The 14860-nt window shown below is 45.2% G+C and overlaps 1 protein-coding gene across 9 annotated transcripts; it reads right to left on the bottom strand.

The window, feature by feature from the left end:
• Positions 1-770: 770 nt before the first annotated feature.
• On the bottom strand, positions 771-13218 carry Naca (nascent polypeptide associated complex subunit alpha). 9 transcript variants are annotated; one of them, XM_048807014.1, is made up of 10 exons: positions 13038-13218; positions 12620-12749; positions 12166-12244; positions 3745-9375; positions 2563-2648; positions 2306-2383; positions 1833-1979; positions 1412-1540; positions 1079-1201; positions 771-896 (listed from the first exon to the last, which is right to left on the bottom strand). In XM_048807014.1, the coding sequence occupies exons 3-10, from the start codon at positions 12233-12235 to the stop codon at positions 882-884; spliced, it is 6279 nt and encodes a 2092-aa protein (XP_048662971.1). In that variant the 5' UTR covers positions 12236-12244; positions 12620-12749; positions 13038-13218; the 3' UTR covers positions 771-881. The 9 variants fall into 9 exon arrangements, with proteins under 9 accessions (XP_048662971.1, XP_015338657.1, XP_048662974.1 ...); XM_015483171.2 differs by lacking the exon at positions 12620-12749 and having other exon boundaries at positions 3745-4531; positions 4592-9375; positions 12166-12237; positions 13038-13217; XM_048807017.1 differs by lacking the exon at positions 12620-12749 and having other exon boundaries at positions 3745-5692; positions 5831-9375; positions 12166-12237; positions 13038-13216.
• Positions 13219-14860: the final 1642 nt, after the last annotated feature.

Here is a 14860-nt window from a genome sequence, read left to right as displayed (position 1 = left end):
AGTCAAAATCCTCCCCTTCAGCTGGATGTTGTGGCACATGCCTATAATCTTGATATTTGGGAGGCTGAAGTAGAAGGATCTCCAGGTCAAGTCCTGCCTCAGCAATTTAGGCAGATACTCTCAAAAAGGGATTGGGATGGAGCTCAGTGATACAGCATCTCTAGGTTCAACTCTAAGTATTATCCCAGTATGATACGTGGGGTGGTGGTGGTGGATCTGCTAATGATTAACAACTGAGGAAGAAATTAGAAGTGAAAAACTTTCACAGTTAATTTGTCTTCTTTGAAGATGCAGGTCCTAATGGCATAATTTTTTTTTTTTATTACACTAGATGTGAAGCTGTTTTATACATCCACAATGCATGGGCTAGCCCTTCTAGAACTTATTTGAAATAGGGTCTTGCCAAATTAAATTGCCCAGGCTGAACTTGTGACACTCCCGCCTTAGCCTCCCAAGTTGCTGGAATTATAGATAGATGTGTACCACCATAACTTCTTACAAGAGGTAGAGAGTTTGAGATTTTAAGTAGGGAATTATGGCATGAAAAATTTTCACCTGAAGATGGTCTTAAAATTAATAAATTATGGGGATGTGGTTGTAGTTCAGTGGTAGAGCACTTGCTTAGCATGTGTGAACACTGGGTTCGATCCTCGATACCACATAAAAACAAATAAAGGTATTAAAAAATACAATAACATTACAAAATTAATAATTTACTAGAGCCTTTTTGGGCGGAGGAGATGGGGGAAAAGAGACCAAACACTCATTGATTCATCCAACAAGAAGCCATAACTTTATTAATGATAGAAACAGTACAAATTTCAAACCAAGCTGCAGTTATCCTTTTGAAAGACCAGAAAAAGGTCCTGGCTTTCAGATGGTTACATTGTTAATTCCTATAAGAGAAAAAACATAAGGTGGTTACAGGCAAAGTAGGAGAAGATGGTTATTAAAACCTAAGGCAATTAACAACAGGATTTGGAATAATGCTTTATATATAGCCGATACTAAACAGAGAAAAATTACTTTTCACTGGTTAGGGCAGAGGGAAACCAGGAAAAAAGACTTGGTCACTTACCATTATAGCATTTACAATATCATTACTGTTGTTCTTTAGGGCTCGGACCGCCTTTGCTCTTGACACATTTGCTTGTGACATGACCAATTCTATATCCTTAACTTCCACACCAGTTTCATCAACCTAAAAGAGGAGAGGGGAAAACAAAAAAACCTTAATAAATTACAGATAACAACAACTTAGTACTTCTTTGGTGCCAGAGTCCCTTGAATTTAGTTCTGGGTGTAAACAGGTATAAATAATGGGGGTTGAATGCCTAAAACAATAATTTACCAACAGCAAACATACCACTATTCAGAGAGGATTACAAATAGAAAAGATTTCCTGGCATACCTCTTCCTCTTCACTTTCTTCTTGTACAGTTGGAGTCTGTGTGTTTTCTTGAATGTTTGAGACAGCTTCACCTTGAACTTTGAATTTCTCAGCAGCTGCTAACTGTGCTTGCTGAGATAAATCTTCAATCTACAAAGACAGACAACAGAGATGTCAATAAATTAGTTTGCCATAAATGAAAAATCACATATCCTTTTGACAACTTTTTAATACTCTCATTCTAAATCTATTTCAGGGAAGTTAGAGTAATATAACTGTAAACTGCTTGCCCTAAGACTATAACTGTAGAAAGAAAAGTAGTTTAGGTCTAGGTCTTAATTATGCCTCCCAGGGGACATCTGGAAATGTCTAGATCAAAGAATTATCTGACCTGAAATATCAACAGAGTTGATCGAGTGCAACTCAAGAAAACTTAACTCACCTTGGCTTCCCCAAAAACTATGTAGGTATCTGAAGCTGGACTCTTATAGACATCTGGTTTTGTGATGACAAAGAGGATATTCTTAGATTTTCGGATAGTGACTCTAGTAACCCCCGTAACCTGTCGAAGACCTAGCTTGGACATAGCCTGAAAAATAGAAAAGAACATTAAAATTTCAACTTTAGAATCAGCTTCATAAAGCAAGAAATGCAACAATACCACATCCAAAGCAGACTCATGGGTTAAGAAAAGGGCAGGCGCCGTGGTGTGCACCAGTAATCCTAGTGGCTCAGGAGGCTGAGGCTGAGGCTCTAAGCAACTCCGTCTCTATTAATACAAAAAAGAGCTGGGGATATGGCTCAGTGGTTAAGGGTCCCTGGGTTCCAACCCAAGTTAAAAAAAAAAAGAAAAGATGGTGTTCTAAAAAATTACACATCAGAACTTTAATCCTTGTTTATAATTGAACATCTTACCTTCCGTGCCTTCTTTTCACTCCGACTCTGTTTTGCTTTACTGACTGGTTCTTCATCGATTTCAGCTGCAGCTGCCAGCTATAAAGATAAAACAACTAAATTAAATAGAACTCAAGATCTGGATACCACAACCTCTGTGTGATTTTCCCTTTATGAAGACCCATAATTCCAGATACAATAGTCAGCCCTGATCAATTCTGGTTCTCCAGTGCTTCCTTGACTCCAGTGTTTATACCAGTCAAGAAGGGAATACTCACCTGTGCTTGTTGGGTGGTTGTTTGTGTGGAATCTTGTTCTTCAAGCTCTGGTACAGATTCATCACTGTCAGATTCTGTTCCAGAACCTAAGATGACAAACAACTTTTATTACTTTTATAGTAAAAATTTTAAGGAGGTTGTACCTCACACTAAGGCCTGCTTGGACTAGAGGTCACCACTTTAATGCTAGGCCTTACAAAGTGAAATGTTGAAAGCCAGTTTGGGAGCCAACTTACTAGTTAAACTACTGTGTACACATCTATTAAAGACCCACCCCCAGAAATGAGGGATAATTGAAAGATACAATTTATATAGTATAATTATTCTCTTTCTCTTAAGGTCTTCATTTCTTGGCACAAACAACCAAGCATCCTAAATAACTCCAAATTTTACCCTGTATTCCATCTACCATCCACCCCAGAAAGGTTTTGTCTAAAGGGATCTCCACACACACTTAAGTGGGGGGAAAAGAATAAAAAAATAAATAAATCACATTATGCAGGGAGAAAAGGCAAGGCACTTTTCCTTTATCCTTTAAACCTATGGAGGAGGCCAGAAGCAGCTGTGTACACACATTTGGCCTATTTTCAAATCATTCACCCTAGTAATTTGGTCTAATCAATATTGCTAGAAGATTTTCAATGATGCCAAGCCACCTTCTCTACTAGATATTGCCCTGTAGTGTCTCCATTTCTTCTGAACATAATTCACATATTGAAAGGCCCAGCATCGATAAAGACTACCAAGGGAAAAAAGCAATATACCTGCACCAGTCTTAGGCTAGGAAACATAGTTATCTATTTTTTGAAGAAAAGCAAGTCCTTGGGCAAGTGGTCACTACTAAGAAATAAAAAGAAATACAATAGCTCCAAATTTCCCAATATTTTAGCAAATCCCAGGCCCAGGGACAGGTTAGTGATGTGATAAGGATTAGAGCAAATTAACGGTCTAGCAGGTCTTGGTTTCCAATGTCAGATCAGTTGTATTATCTGACGTGATGAAAACCAAGAATTAGTTGTGTATTCCTAGAGCTTTTGCACTTGAAAGGATCATTCTAAGTACTACATCCAAACTCAAGCAGATTTACTGGAGGAAGTGGCGCATCCTAGTGTTAGTATTGATGGGAGTTCCTAAGAGGGGTGTGGGCAACACACCATGCACACAGCAAACCAAGGCAAATACCCTTGTTGTTCTTCAGAACAGGTTGCTTGGCAGAGGGGGTTGGGGCAGGGATCCCAGCAGGTTTGGGGGTGGGCATGTCGACAAGGATGGACTGGAAAGGCACTCCCCCAGATATTGGTTCCGGGGGAATCAGAGGCGGCAGCTCATCCTCATCATCAGGGGCTGGGGGCTTAGAGGGTGATTCCAGCACCAGCCCAGGTGAGGTCGGCAGAAACTGTTGTTTAGGAAGCAGAGGGGGAACTGGGGAAGGAGCAAGAGGCAGGGAGACTGGTGGGGTGGTTGCTGGAGACACAGATGTTGATCCAGCTATAGGAAGGACCTTCTCAGAGGCAACTCCTGCTAGAGGGGTAGATATCTTAGACTCAGGGGAATGAAAAGGATCTTTGCTTTTTGCAGGAGAAACAGGGATTGTCAGTAGAGGAGCTGGTGTCACTGTAGAAAGGGGTCCTTTAGTATCATTCTTAGTTGAGGGATCTGAGCACTTAGGCAAAGCTGCAGAATTCTTCTTGGTTCCTGGGCCTTTCTGAGTGGGAACTGTGGTGACTTGTTCATTTTCTGGAGCTGAGGCCACAAGTACTTCTTTGAGAGCCTTGGGACCTTTCTTTGCTGGGACAGCTTCAGATGCCTCAGGGGTAACGGCCCCCATGGTACATATTACTGACACTGGGGAAGCAGGGGAGCCTTTGGGGGAGGGAGGAACAATGCCTGGGAGAATGGGGGACTCTTTAGGGAAAACATTCACAGCTTGCAGAGTGGGACTGCCTTTGGAGGATGGGGTAGTTAGGGCCTCTTTGGGAGAGGGAGAAGTGACAGGTGGGGGAATGGAGGCCCCTTTGGGGGCTAGGGCCTCTTTGGGAGAGGGAGAAGTGACAGGTGTGGGAATAGAGGCCCCTTTGGGGGCTGGGGCCTTTTTAGGAGGGGGAATAGTGTCTGGAGGAGTGGGAGTTCCTTTGGGGGCTGTGGTTGCTGGGCCCTTTTTGGGAGAGGAGATTGCTGTAGCCTCTTTGGGGGCTGCAGTTGCTGGGGCCTTTTTGGAAGAGGGAGGAGTGTCCACTGGAGGAGTGGAGACCCCTTTAAGGGATGAGGTTGTTTGGGCATCTCTGGGGGCTGTACTTGCTGGGGGTTTTCTGGGAGAGGGAGGAGTCACAACAGGAGTAATAGAGGCCTCTTTGGGTGCTGTAGTTGCTGTGGCTTTTTTGGGAGAGGGGGCCCCCTTGGAGAATGGGGTTGCAGGGGCCTCTTTGGGTGCTGCAGTTGCTGGGGCCTTTTTGGGAGAGGGAGGAGTGTCAGCTAGAGGAGTGGGGGCCCCTTTTGGGGATGGAATTGGTAACTTTTTTGGAGGAGTCATAGCTGGGGTGGTGGGGAGCCCTTTGAGTAATGGGATTGCTGAAGCCTCTTTGGGGGAAGAAGTCACAACTGTGGGAGCCAGAACCCCTTTGGTGGATGGGGTTACTGTAGCCTCTTTGGGGGCTTTACTTGTCGGGGCCTTTTTTGGGGAGGGAAGAGTCTCAGCTGGGGACCCTTTGGGGGATGAGGTTGTTGGTAACTTTTTGGAGGGACTTGGTGCCTTTTTTGTTGTGGGAGTCACAGCTGAGGAAGTGGGGACCTCTTTGGGGACTGTATTTGCTGGGCCAATTTTGGGAGAGGGAGGATTCTCAGCTGGGGCCCCTTTGGGCGATGGAGTTGTTGGGGAGGGTGGAGTCACAGTTGGGGGAGTAGGGACCTCTTTGGGGGCTGCAGTTGCTGGGGTCTTTTTGGGAGAGGGAGGAGTCACAGCTGGGGGAGTGGGGGCCCCTTTGGGGGACAGAGTTACTATAGTCTCTTTGGGAGAAGGAGGAATCTCATCTGGGGTCCCTTTGGAGGCTGTATTTGCTGGGGCCTTTTTGGGAGAGGGAGGCATCACAGCTGGGGGAGTGCAGATCCCTTTGGGGGATGGAGCTGCTGATGCCTTTTGTGGGGAGAGGGGAGTCACAGTTGGAGGGCTGGGAACCTCTTTTGGGGCTATATTTGCTGGGGCCTTTTTGGGAGAGGGAGGAGTCACAGCTGGTGGAATGGAGACCCCTTTGGGGGCTGTACTTGTTGGGACTTTTTTGGGAGAGGTGGGAGTCACAGCTGTGGGACTGGGGACCTCAGTGGGAGATATATTTGCTGGGGCCTTTTTGGGAGAGGGAGGAGTCCCAGCTGGGGGAATGGAGACCACTTTGGGGGACAGAGTTGTTGGTGCTTTTTTTGAGGAGAGAGTCCCAGCTGGAGGATTGGGGACCCCTTTGGGGGATGGGGTTACTGTGACCTCTTTAGGGGTTGTACTCGTGGGGGCCTTTTTGGGAGAGGGAGGAGGAGTCACAGCTGGGGAAGTGGGGACCCCTTTGGGGGATGGGGTTACTGTGGCCTCTTTAGGGGCTGTATTTGTTGAGGCCTTCTTGGGAGAGGGAGGAGGAGTCACAGCTGGGGGAGTGAGGACCTCTTTGGGGGATGGGGTTACTGTTGCCTCTTTAGGGGATGGAATTGTTGGGGTCTTTTGGGTGGAGGAAGGAGTCTCTTCTGGGGTCCCTTTGGTGGATGAAATTGTTGGTGCCTTTTTTGGGGAGAGAGGAGTTACAGGTGGGGGAGTGGAGACTCCTTTGGGGGATAGGGTCTTTTTTTTGTGGTGAGGAGCCACAGGTGGGGCAGTGGGGGCCTCAATGGGAGAGGGAGCATCAGCTAGCAGGGCAGGGGACCCTTTGGAAGATGGAGCTGGTGTACTTTTTGGGGAAAGAGTAACAGCTGGGACAGTTGTTGCTACCTTTTTTGGGGAGGAGGGAGGAGTCTTAGCTGGGACAGTGGGGACCCCACTAGGGGCTATGGTTACTGGGTCCTTTTGGGGGGAGGTAGGAATCTCAGCTGAGGTACTGGAAGTTTCTTTGAGGGATGGGCTTTCTTTGGGGGCTGTAGCTGTTGGAGACTTTTTTGGGGAAGGAGGAATCTCAGCTGGGGGGTTGGGGGTTCCCTTGGGGTTTGTAGCTGCTGGGGCCTTTTTGGAGGAGGTAGGAGCCACAGTTGGGGCAGTGGGGGTCCCTTTGGGAGATGGGCTTGCTGGGGTCTTTTGGACTGAGGAAGGAGTGACAACTGGGGGATTGGGAACTCCTTTCGGGGCCAGAGTTGCTTGTGGCTTTTTGGGAGAGGGAGAAGTCTCTGCTGGGGGAGTAGGAGTCCTTTTGGGGGATGGGTCTGCTGGGGCCTTTTTGGGGGAGGGAAGAGGCACAGTTGTAGGAGTAGAGGCCCCTTTGGGAGTGGGAGAATGCTTCTTGGTTAGTGAACCTTTAGGGCCTTGAATAGATATATTGGCCTCTGGAAGGAAGGAAGCTTCAACTGGAGAAACAGAAGATGAGAGATTTCCAGCAGGAACATCAGGGATAGGAGAATCCTTCTTGATTAGAGTTCTTTTAGTCTGAGGAGACATACCAGTCCCTAAAGGAAATGCGGAGTCAGTTATAGAAGTCATGCTTCCTTTGGAAGATGTAGAATCACTGGGGTCCTCATTTGGGCACACAGGAGAGGAAACTAAAGGTGCCAATGATGAGGTCTGAGAAATACCATCAACTATCTCTGCCCTGGACAGAGCAATCCCAGCTGGGGGAAGGGGGGGAGAGGGCACAGACTTAGGAATTTCAGGAGTCAGCGTCAATGCTACTGTAGAAACAGAAACATTCTGAGGGGATAAAGTCATAGCTGGAGCCACAGGGCAACTTTCAGAGGCTGGAGAAACCAAAGGTAAAGTAGTTAGAGTACAAGTATCTTTGGCAGTTGTAGAAGCCACCCCCATATGGTCAGCACTTCCCAAAGGAAACGTAGCCACTGCTGGAGCAGTGATAGAACTTTTGAGAAGCAGAATATCAGGGTCTGGGCTTGTATAAGGATCTGTCTTGACTACAGAGGTCGAGGAGTTAACATCCAGAGAAGAGGCAATAGCACTGGCTGCCTTAGCTACAGGGAGAGGCTCTACACAGCTTTTCTTTGCTATAGTGGTTTCAGGAGAAATTATCTCCAAAGATGATGTACTTTGGGAGGAATTCTGGGGAGATGAGAGGGCCAAAGGTAATGAAGTGGGGCCTTCCTTGGTAGGGAGTCCTGTCTGGGTGGGAGATATAGGAGCTGGCAAAGGACAGACTGGTATGCTCACAGTAGTTGCTATCTGAGAAGTAGGAAGCTCTTTCTGAGCCACAGGTGACATAACCAAAGCAGCAAGGGAAGCTGGTTCTTTTCTACTTATGGGACCTGATGAAACTGGAGGAGGCACAGAAGTAGGTACCTCAAAGGTAGTAGGTGCTGCAGAAATCATAGAGGGGTTAGTCATCAGAAGTGGGGTGGTTCCAACAGAAGAGACAGAAGTTTCTTTAAAGTCTGTTCCTGGAGAAGCAAGAATTTGAGTCCCCAGAGGCTGATGAGTGGCATTAGGAGACTCTTTAAGACCGAGCAAGGCTGTAGGAGATAATGAAGTAGTGGTAGTTACAATTGGGGAGCCAGAAGGGTAGGAGGTTATGCCAGTCACTGTAGAGGGGCCTTTGTCAACAGACAGAGTTAGAGAAGAAGCTGGAGACCTTATTGGAAGAGCAGCCACAGTACCAGTAACCAGCTCATTTCCCAAAGGAAGGGGAGAAATCACAGATCTCTGAGATGGATAAGAGGTCCCCAAGGAAGAATGATCTACAGAAATGGTATTCACTGCAGGATTTAACAGTGTACTAGGAACTGCTTGACCTAAAGGTTGGATAGAAGAACCCTGATGTAAAGGTGTAAGATGAGAGCCCAGAGAACTAGGGAAAACTGGTGGGATGCTAGGAGCCACAGTTTGAGAAGAGGTCACTGCAGGAGTAGACTGGGTTGAAAAAGATAAGGTAGAAGGTGAACTAACAGGCCCCTTCAGGCTGAAGCTTAATGGGTTTTGTGGGATCAGAGCTGAGGAAATGGGGATACTTTTACTCTGAGAAGTAATGGCTGGGGGAGTAATGCATGGTGTCAGAGCACAGGAGGTTACTCCAGATTGAACAGAGGCCAAGGGATTTCCAACATGGGAAGGAACAGCACTGATTATACCTGGAGGAGCTGAACTTGGAGTAGTAGCTTTTGGATTAGGGAGTACCTGAGAGGGAACCTGAATAGGAGAGGGTTTTGGTTCTGAGGGAGTAATGGGAGCTGGTAGAGATGTCACTGACCCTGACTCAGCCATAGCAACTGATGGAGGTGGGGCAACAGGGTTAGGTGGAAAAGCAGAACTCTTCTGAACTGAGTGGGGAGCCAATGCAACAAGGGCCAAGGGAGCTGAAGAGGAATGGGCACCTTTCAGAGTTGGCCCTATCATGGGAGAGGCCAGAGCTAAGGCAGCTGGGGAGATGGGAGGCCCTATTAGGTGCGGTAGGAAAGTTGGGGTGTTAGGGAGAGTTTCCAAAGGCATGGCAGTTCCAGAGGATGGCTGGGGAAAAGGAGCTTCAAAAGGGGTTGAAGCAATACTAGAGGGAGAAGGAAAAGGGGAAGGCTGGTTAGCAACTGCTAGAGGGCACTGTTGGGGGGCCAGGGAGCAAGGAGGGGTAAGGGTAGGTCTAGACTGCCCTAAGGCAGCAGTGACATTCAAGGGTGAAGGCATAGGAAGCACAGCTGGAGGAGAAAAGCAAAAAAAAAAAAAAAGAGAGATAAAGGAGGAAAAGAAAAAAAAAAAGTGAGTTATGCAGCCCAATTTGGTACAACATGCCTCATAAGAAAAAATGGAATTTTAAATCTGAGAATGAAAGTCACCACACAGGATTAGACAACAGTGACAAGCAACACCCAAAGTTCCCCAAACATTTCAGTGGTAAAGTGAGAACACATTCTTCTACATATTCTAAGTTCTACCAAAATAAACCAAAAATTTCAGGATGGGGAAAATAGTTAAAAGTAGCCTATCGTTAAACACAAAGAACAGAGGCTCAGGAATGGATTGGGAACAATATACTTTCTATCCTTTCCCAGTTGTGCCTTTCCCTTTTCTCCTGAAATGAGACCTCATTTCCAAGTCTTTAAGCCAACAGAATTATCACTAGAACAGCTACCTGTCTACTCAAGGATCGTGAACTGAAACACTGAAAACTGGAATAAGGATGACAATAGGCAGACAGTTTAATGATGGGGAATCAGCTGAATGAGAAAAAGTCTTAACAAACAAACAGACAACAACAACAACAAAAAACCCTCTAAAGTTTCCACTAGGCCATGAAAAATATCACTGTTTTCTTAGGAAGAGGGAGCTTCGCATAATTCAGTTCTATTGAAGTTGAAACTCTTCAGCCCCTTACCCCCTTATGTCTTAGTTTACTTAGCAAAACCAGAAAGAAAGCAAACAAAAACACCCAGCCACAAATAGGTTGCACTTCATATTCTACCCTTCCTCAGTAATGTTAGGCTCTTTAGACATCATTACAAGATGAACTAGACCTTCAGGGAGACAGCTTAGTCACTAGGGTAGGGACTGTATTATGAAATTCTAACCCAACTTGTTAAACCAGACTGTGGTTCTATTTTGGAAGGAGAGCTGTAGAGTGAAAATAATATAACAGACCCTAACTCTTGATCTGAGTAAGTATTTTTATTCTGTCTGGTCTATTTTTCAAAATACACCAATATTTGACACTATAGTAAAACTAAGTGAGAGGTTTTCTAGAGGGAAAAAAATACCATATATGTAATTTAGATAATAACATCAAATTAGATCAACAAATGCTCAATGCCCAAAAGGGATTGTTAAAGGGGGCAGGGAGAGGTTGGGCGTGGTGGCGCATACCTGTAATCCCATGGCTTGGGAGGCTGAGACAGCAGGATCATGAGTTCAAAGCCAGCCTCAGCAATGGAGAGGCGCTAAGCAACTCAGTGAGACTGTCTCTAAATAAATACAAAATAGGGCAGGGGACATGGCTCAGTGGTTAAGTGCTCAGGAATTCAATCTCCAGTACCTGCCCCAAAGGGGGGAGGGCAGTCCATAGCATCCAAATTCACAACTCAACCAAATAATCTTCTTAGTTCTTATAGTATCTGACTATATAAAGTCAAGTGGCTCAGGAGAATTGGTAATCAAAGTCTTATGATTACAGTACATATACTTTCAAACACATTAACAAGAATTTAAAACATGGAATATATTTTCTTCTTACTGGATCTCAAAATGGGATAAGACCCAAATAACTTGCTTTGCCATCATAACCAATTTCCTGCGTTAGCTTTTTCATTTATTCTAATAGACTACTTAATTACAGTTACAGATGAAATTCTGGTAATTTATCACAGGTACTCAGTATTATACACTTTCTGTACTCAGACTAATCAGAATGTTTAGCAGCACTAAGGATTATTTCAGAAATCAAGTTCTGTAGTTTGGAATTAGATTATTCTAATTTTATCCAAATTTCAGTCTCCATATTTGAAAAATTAAGTGGTACAATGAGACTGAGATAATGTCTAAAAGTCTTGTTTAGCGCTGAAACCACAGAATCTTTAGAGACCAGTCTTTCATCATCCCATTTCATAAATTTTTTGTAGCTAAAGCATTTCCTATTGCTCATTCCCTACTGAGGGCCCCCCTCCTTATTCTTCTCTAGCAGCTGTATTAATCCCTTCAGCTGCTAAAATCAGACAGGTGGGGAGAAAGAACCACAATGTTTTCAACTGTAAACAACTTTAACTCCAAAAAAGGTGAAAGAAATCGCCCTTGAAATTTACAAAAAACACAGGATAGAGATTATAACCTTAAGATTCCCTTCATTTAGTTCGCACAACTGACCCAGCAACACTATCATTTTACATCTTTCCATTGCCTCAGTTTTCTAGAGATGTGTTTCAACCGGAATTAAAAACTTGCCTTCACACAAGATTTTACACCTATTAATTTCAATGGTGAAGATCAAAGGGAGCATTTATTTCAATGCTGGGTTCCAGACAATGGCCCAAGCATTCAACAAATATCTCAGCATCAACCCATAAAACAAGTTAAACCAACCTAGGACTCTGGGGCTCATAGGACACATTTACCACCAGCACATACCTCATCAGACATGTGATAAAGGCACAATGCCAAGCTCTGCTATCTAAAACCTTGATGCAACTTGCTGGCTGGGACTTCACAAAAGCTCAGGTCTCCTTGGGCGGCCTGTGTGTCATCCAGTTCTAATAGTAAGAATCACTGATCCCCCTCCCCACTCAATCTTCCCAGGAGGTGGCAGTTGCCACAAATCTTGATACAATTTTTATTCCTGCTCCCTAAGTAAGTCCCTCCAGAATAACAAGTTCTCCTTTCTGGTAAAGCTACAAAACCATCGTAGCAAATTAGGTAGAGATATACTCCTCTTTGTCACTTTACTCACCAAATGGTGTTAAGAGTCTATCTTAATTAACAGCAACGAAACTATAGGAACCTACCTGTCTCAGCTTGGGGCTGTGGCAACTCCTGCTCTGTAGCAGGGACGGTTTCTGTGGCTTCACCGGGCATTTCTGAAGGAAGGGAATAAAAAGGAGGCCTGAATTGACAGGGGTGCACTTGCCCAACTCAGAATCAACTATTAATAACTCAACGGAGGGTTGTTAAATGGGGGAAAAAAATCATGAAAATGTCTGAGGACCACCCTTCCCAAAGTTACTAAGAATAGGTGGGAAAAGTGACCCTCAGATATCTATAAAGCGAATCACCTGAGTACGCTCCGCAGAAAGCAGACTTCCCAGTGCTCAGGGTTCGTTGTATTCCACACTCTTGATCCCACAAGACCAGGAATCACCTTTGCATTCTCAACCCGAGAGAGAGGATCCGGTCTGACTCCCAACCGTTTAAAACCTCTGACGTACTTTGAGCCCCCTCCCCTTTTAACATTTACGCTACCTCGGGCCCCCCAGGTCTTCTGAGAGCCGGGAGACGAAAGAGGACGCCTCGGGTCCCAACACTCCCCTTCTCACAATAAGAACGGTGTTTAGGGTTCTGAGGCTGTGACCCCTTAACCTCCTCTGGATTTCTGCGAAGCCGTTCCCAAAGACACACTCAGCTTTTGCCCCCAAGACTACAGTGACTCTTATATTCCCTCTATACCCGGGTTCTGGGCCTGGCCCGTAGGACCCTTATGCCCCTTTTTTGCCAGGACACCAACTACAGACCCCCCTTTTCTCCGGAGACCCAGCGACTAGTAGGAACCCTGTAACTGTACAAAGACGTCAACTCTCCTCAACTCTGAATCCCCCGGGCGGTTCAACCCGCGAGAAACGAGGATGGCGGTGGATGAAGTAGCGGCGCAGACAGCACTTACTGTGCGGAGAACGCGAGACCAAGATGGCGGCAGAAAGAGAGCGAGCAAGAGCGTGACCCACGCCTGTTGCAGAAGGAAGCCTGGCGCGGAGGGGGCGGGGCCACGATCCGATTCCGGGTCAGGAGCTGTTGGAAGCCACTTCCTTTATCCAATGACCCTGAGGGCTGTTTCTAGGGCGGGGGTGGTGATGAGTTCTAAATAAGGGTAAGAATTTAGAACCCGACACACTGGCCTGGCTGGAGCAGTCCTCGTGGAGCGAGGCAGCCCTCAAACATCCCGCCCCTTCCTTTCCAGCGAGCGTGTTTGCTTCCCGAAGGGAAACCATAGAGAAGCTCCGCCTACGGGTCCGCAAAGTAGCAACAGCTGTTTTTTAAGATTTCCCCTACTCAGAAGCAGGGAAACGCGACATTAATTAATAGCGAACTCCAGAGATTGTATTGTCACCATTGTAAAGTAGACATAACATAAGTTAAATCTCAATTATTTTATTTTTAAAATAGACGATTTGGGACGATGTTGACGTCAGATTCCTCTCCCCGGCGCAGCGGGGATTATAGGCACATACACAATTCTTTTTGCTTTTTTTGGGGCACTTCTTAAATCTGAAACTCGTCCATTCTAAGGGCCCGGGATCCCTTGTTAAGAATCCGTGCTCTGTACAGGGATCTTGAGAAGTAGAATGTAAAATCAATGTTTTGTTAATGAAAAGGTTACTTAACTCCATACTATTTTCTAAGCTCTAAAAAAGGACAAACCAAACACAAACCTGAATTATCCAAATCAGCTAACCCTATTTGGTATAATGGTTGAAGACGATTATGGCTGACTTTTAAGAGAAGCAGTGAGAATTTAAAATGGGGGAAGAGGGAGCGGGCGACCACTTTTCCTTCTGAGCTGAGTTGTGCACACCTGTAATCCCAGCGAGGCAGGAGAATCAGAAAAAACTGGAGGCCAGCATGGGCAACTTGAGAGACCCTGTCTCAAAATAGGATTAGAATGTGGTTCGGTGGTAGAGCGCCCCTAGGTTCAATCTGAGATTATTGGGCACAGTGGCACAAAAACCAAGGGGGAAAACAAAAGTCGTGTATATGCTTATAATCTCCCCACTCCCAGGAACCTAATTTCAACATCGTCCTGAAAATAGTTGGGATTTAACCTAAATCATTTCTACTTTTCAATGGTGTAATCCCAGTGTTTGGGGAGCCTAAACCAGGAAGATGGCAAATTCTAGGCTAGACTCGGCAATTTAGTGAAACCCTGTCTCAAAAAATAAAAAGGAAAAAAAAAAATTAAAACAAAAAAATAAAGGAAATAAAAAAATAATAAAAAGGGCTGGGGCCGTAGCTCAGTGGTAAAGCGTCCCTGGGTCTAGTAGCCCACCCCAAACCTCTACTATAGTGAAGTGAGGATTAGGATTAGTGGACCAGAATTAACCCAGATAGCAGAATTGACCAGGAACAATTTGGAAATTCTCAGGAGAGGCTATTGTGGACTGATTAGAACAGACTCAGATTTTCAGTGTAGTCCACTTACCTTCAGAAAAAAAGTGAAAAACTGGCCAATTATCTCCTTACACAAAACTACATATTGAAGACAAAAAAAAAAAAAAAAAATAGCATCTAGTATGTGAGTAGATGGGAATAAACTGCTAATTTTTTTTTCCCCTCTCCATGAAAATGCCATTATTTAGCTGGTTGTGGTGGTGCATCTTTGGGAGGCTGAGACAGGAGGATCATGAGTTCAAAGCCAGCCTCAGCAATGGTGAAGTGCTAAGCAACTCAGTGAGACCTTGTTTCTCAAAAAAAAAAAAAAGAACAAAACCC

Source organism: Marmota marmota, unplaced genomic scaffold (assembly GCF_001458135.2).
Source record: "Marmota marmota marmota unplaced genomic scaffold, marMar, whole genome shotgun sequence".
NCBI lineage: Eukaryota > Metazoa > Chordata > Mammalia > Rodentia > Sciuridae > Marmota > Marmota marmota.
This window is presented reverse-complemented; position numbering and strand designations above follow the sequence as displayed.

Coding starts and splice junctions, on each gene's coding strand:
- Naca (XM_048807014.1), bottom strand. CDS start 12,235: ATGCCCGGTGAAGCCACAGAAACCGTCCCTGCTACAGAGCAGGAGTTG. Junction 9,376..12,165: donor ACAGCCCCAAGCTGAGACAG/GTAGGTTCCTAT, acceptor TTTCTCCTCCAG/CTGTGCTTCCTATGCCTTCA. Junction 1,980..2,305: donor GTGAAAAGAAGGCACGGAAG/GTAAGATGTTCA, acceptor TCTATTTTTCAG/GCTATGTCCAAGCTAGGTCT.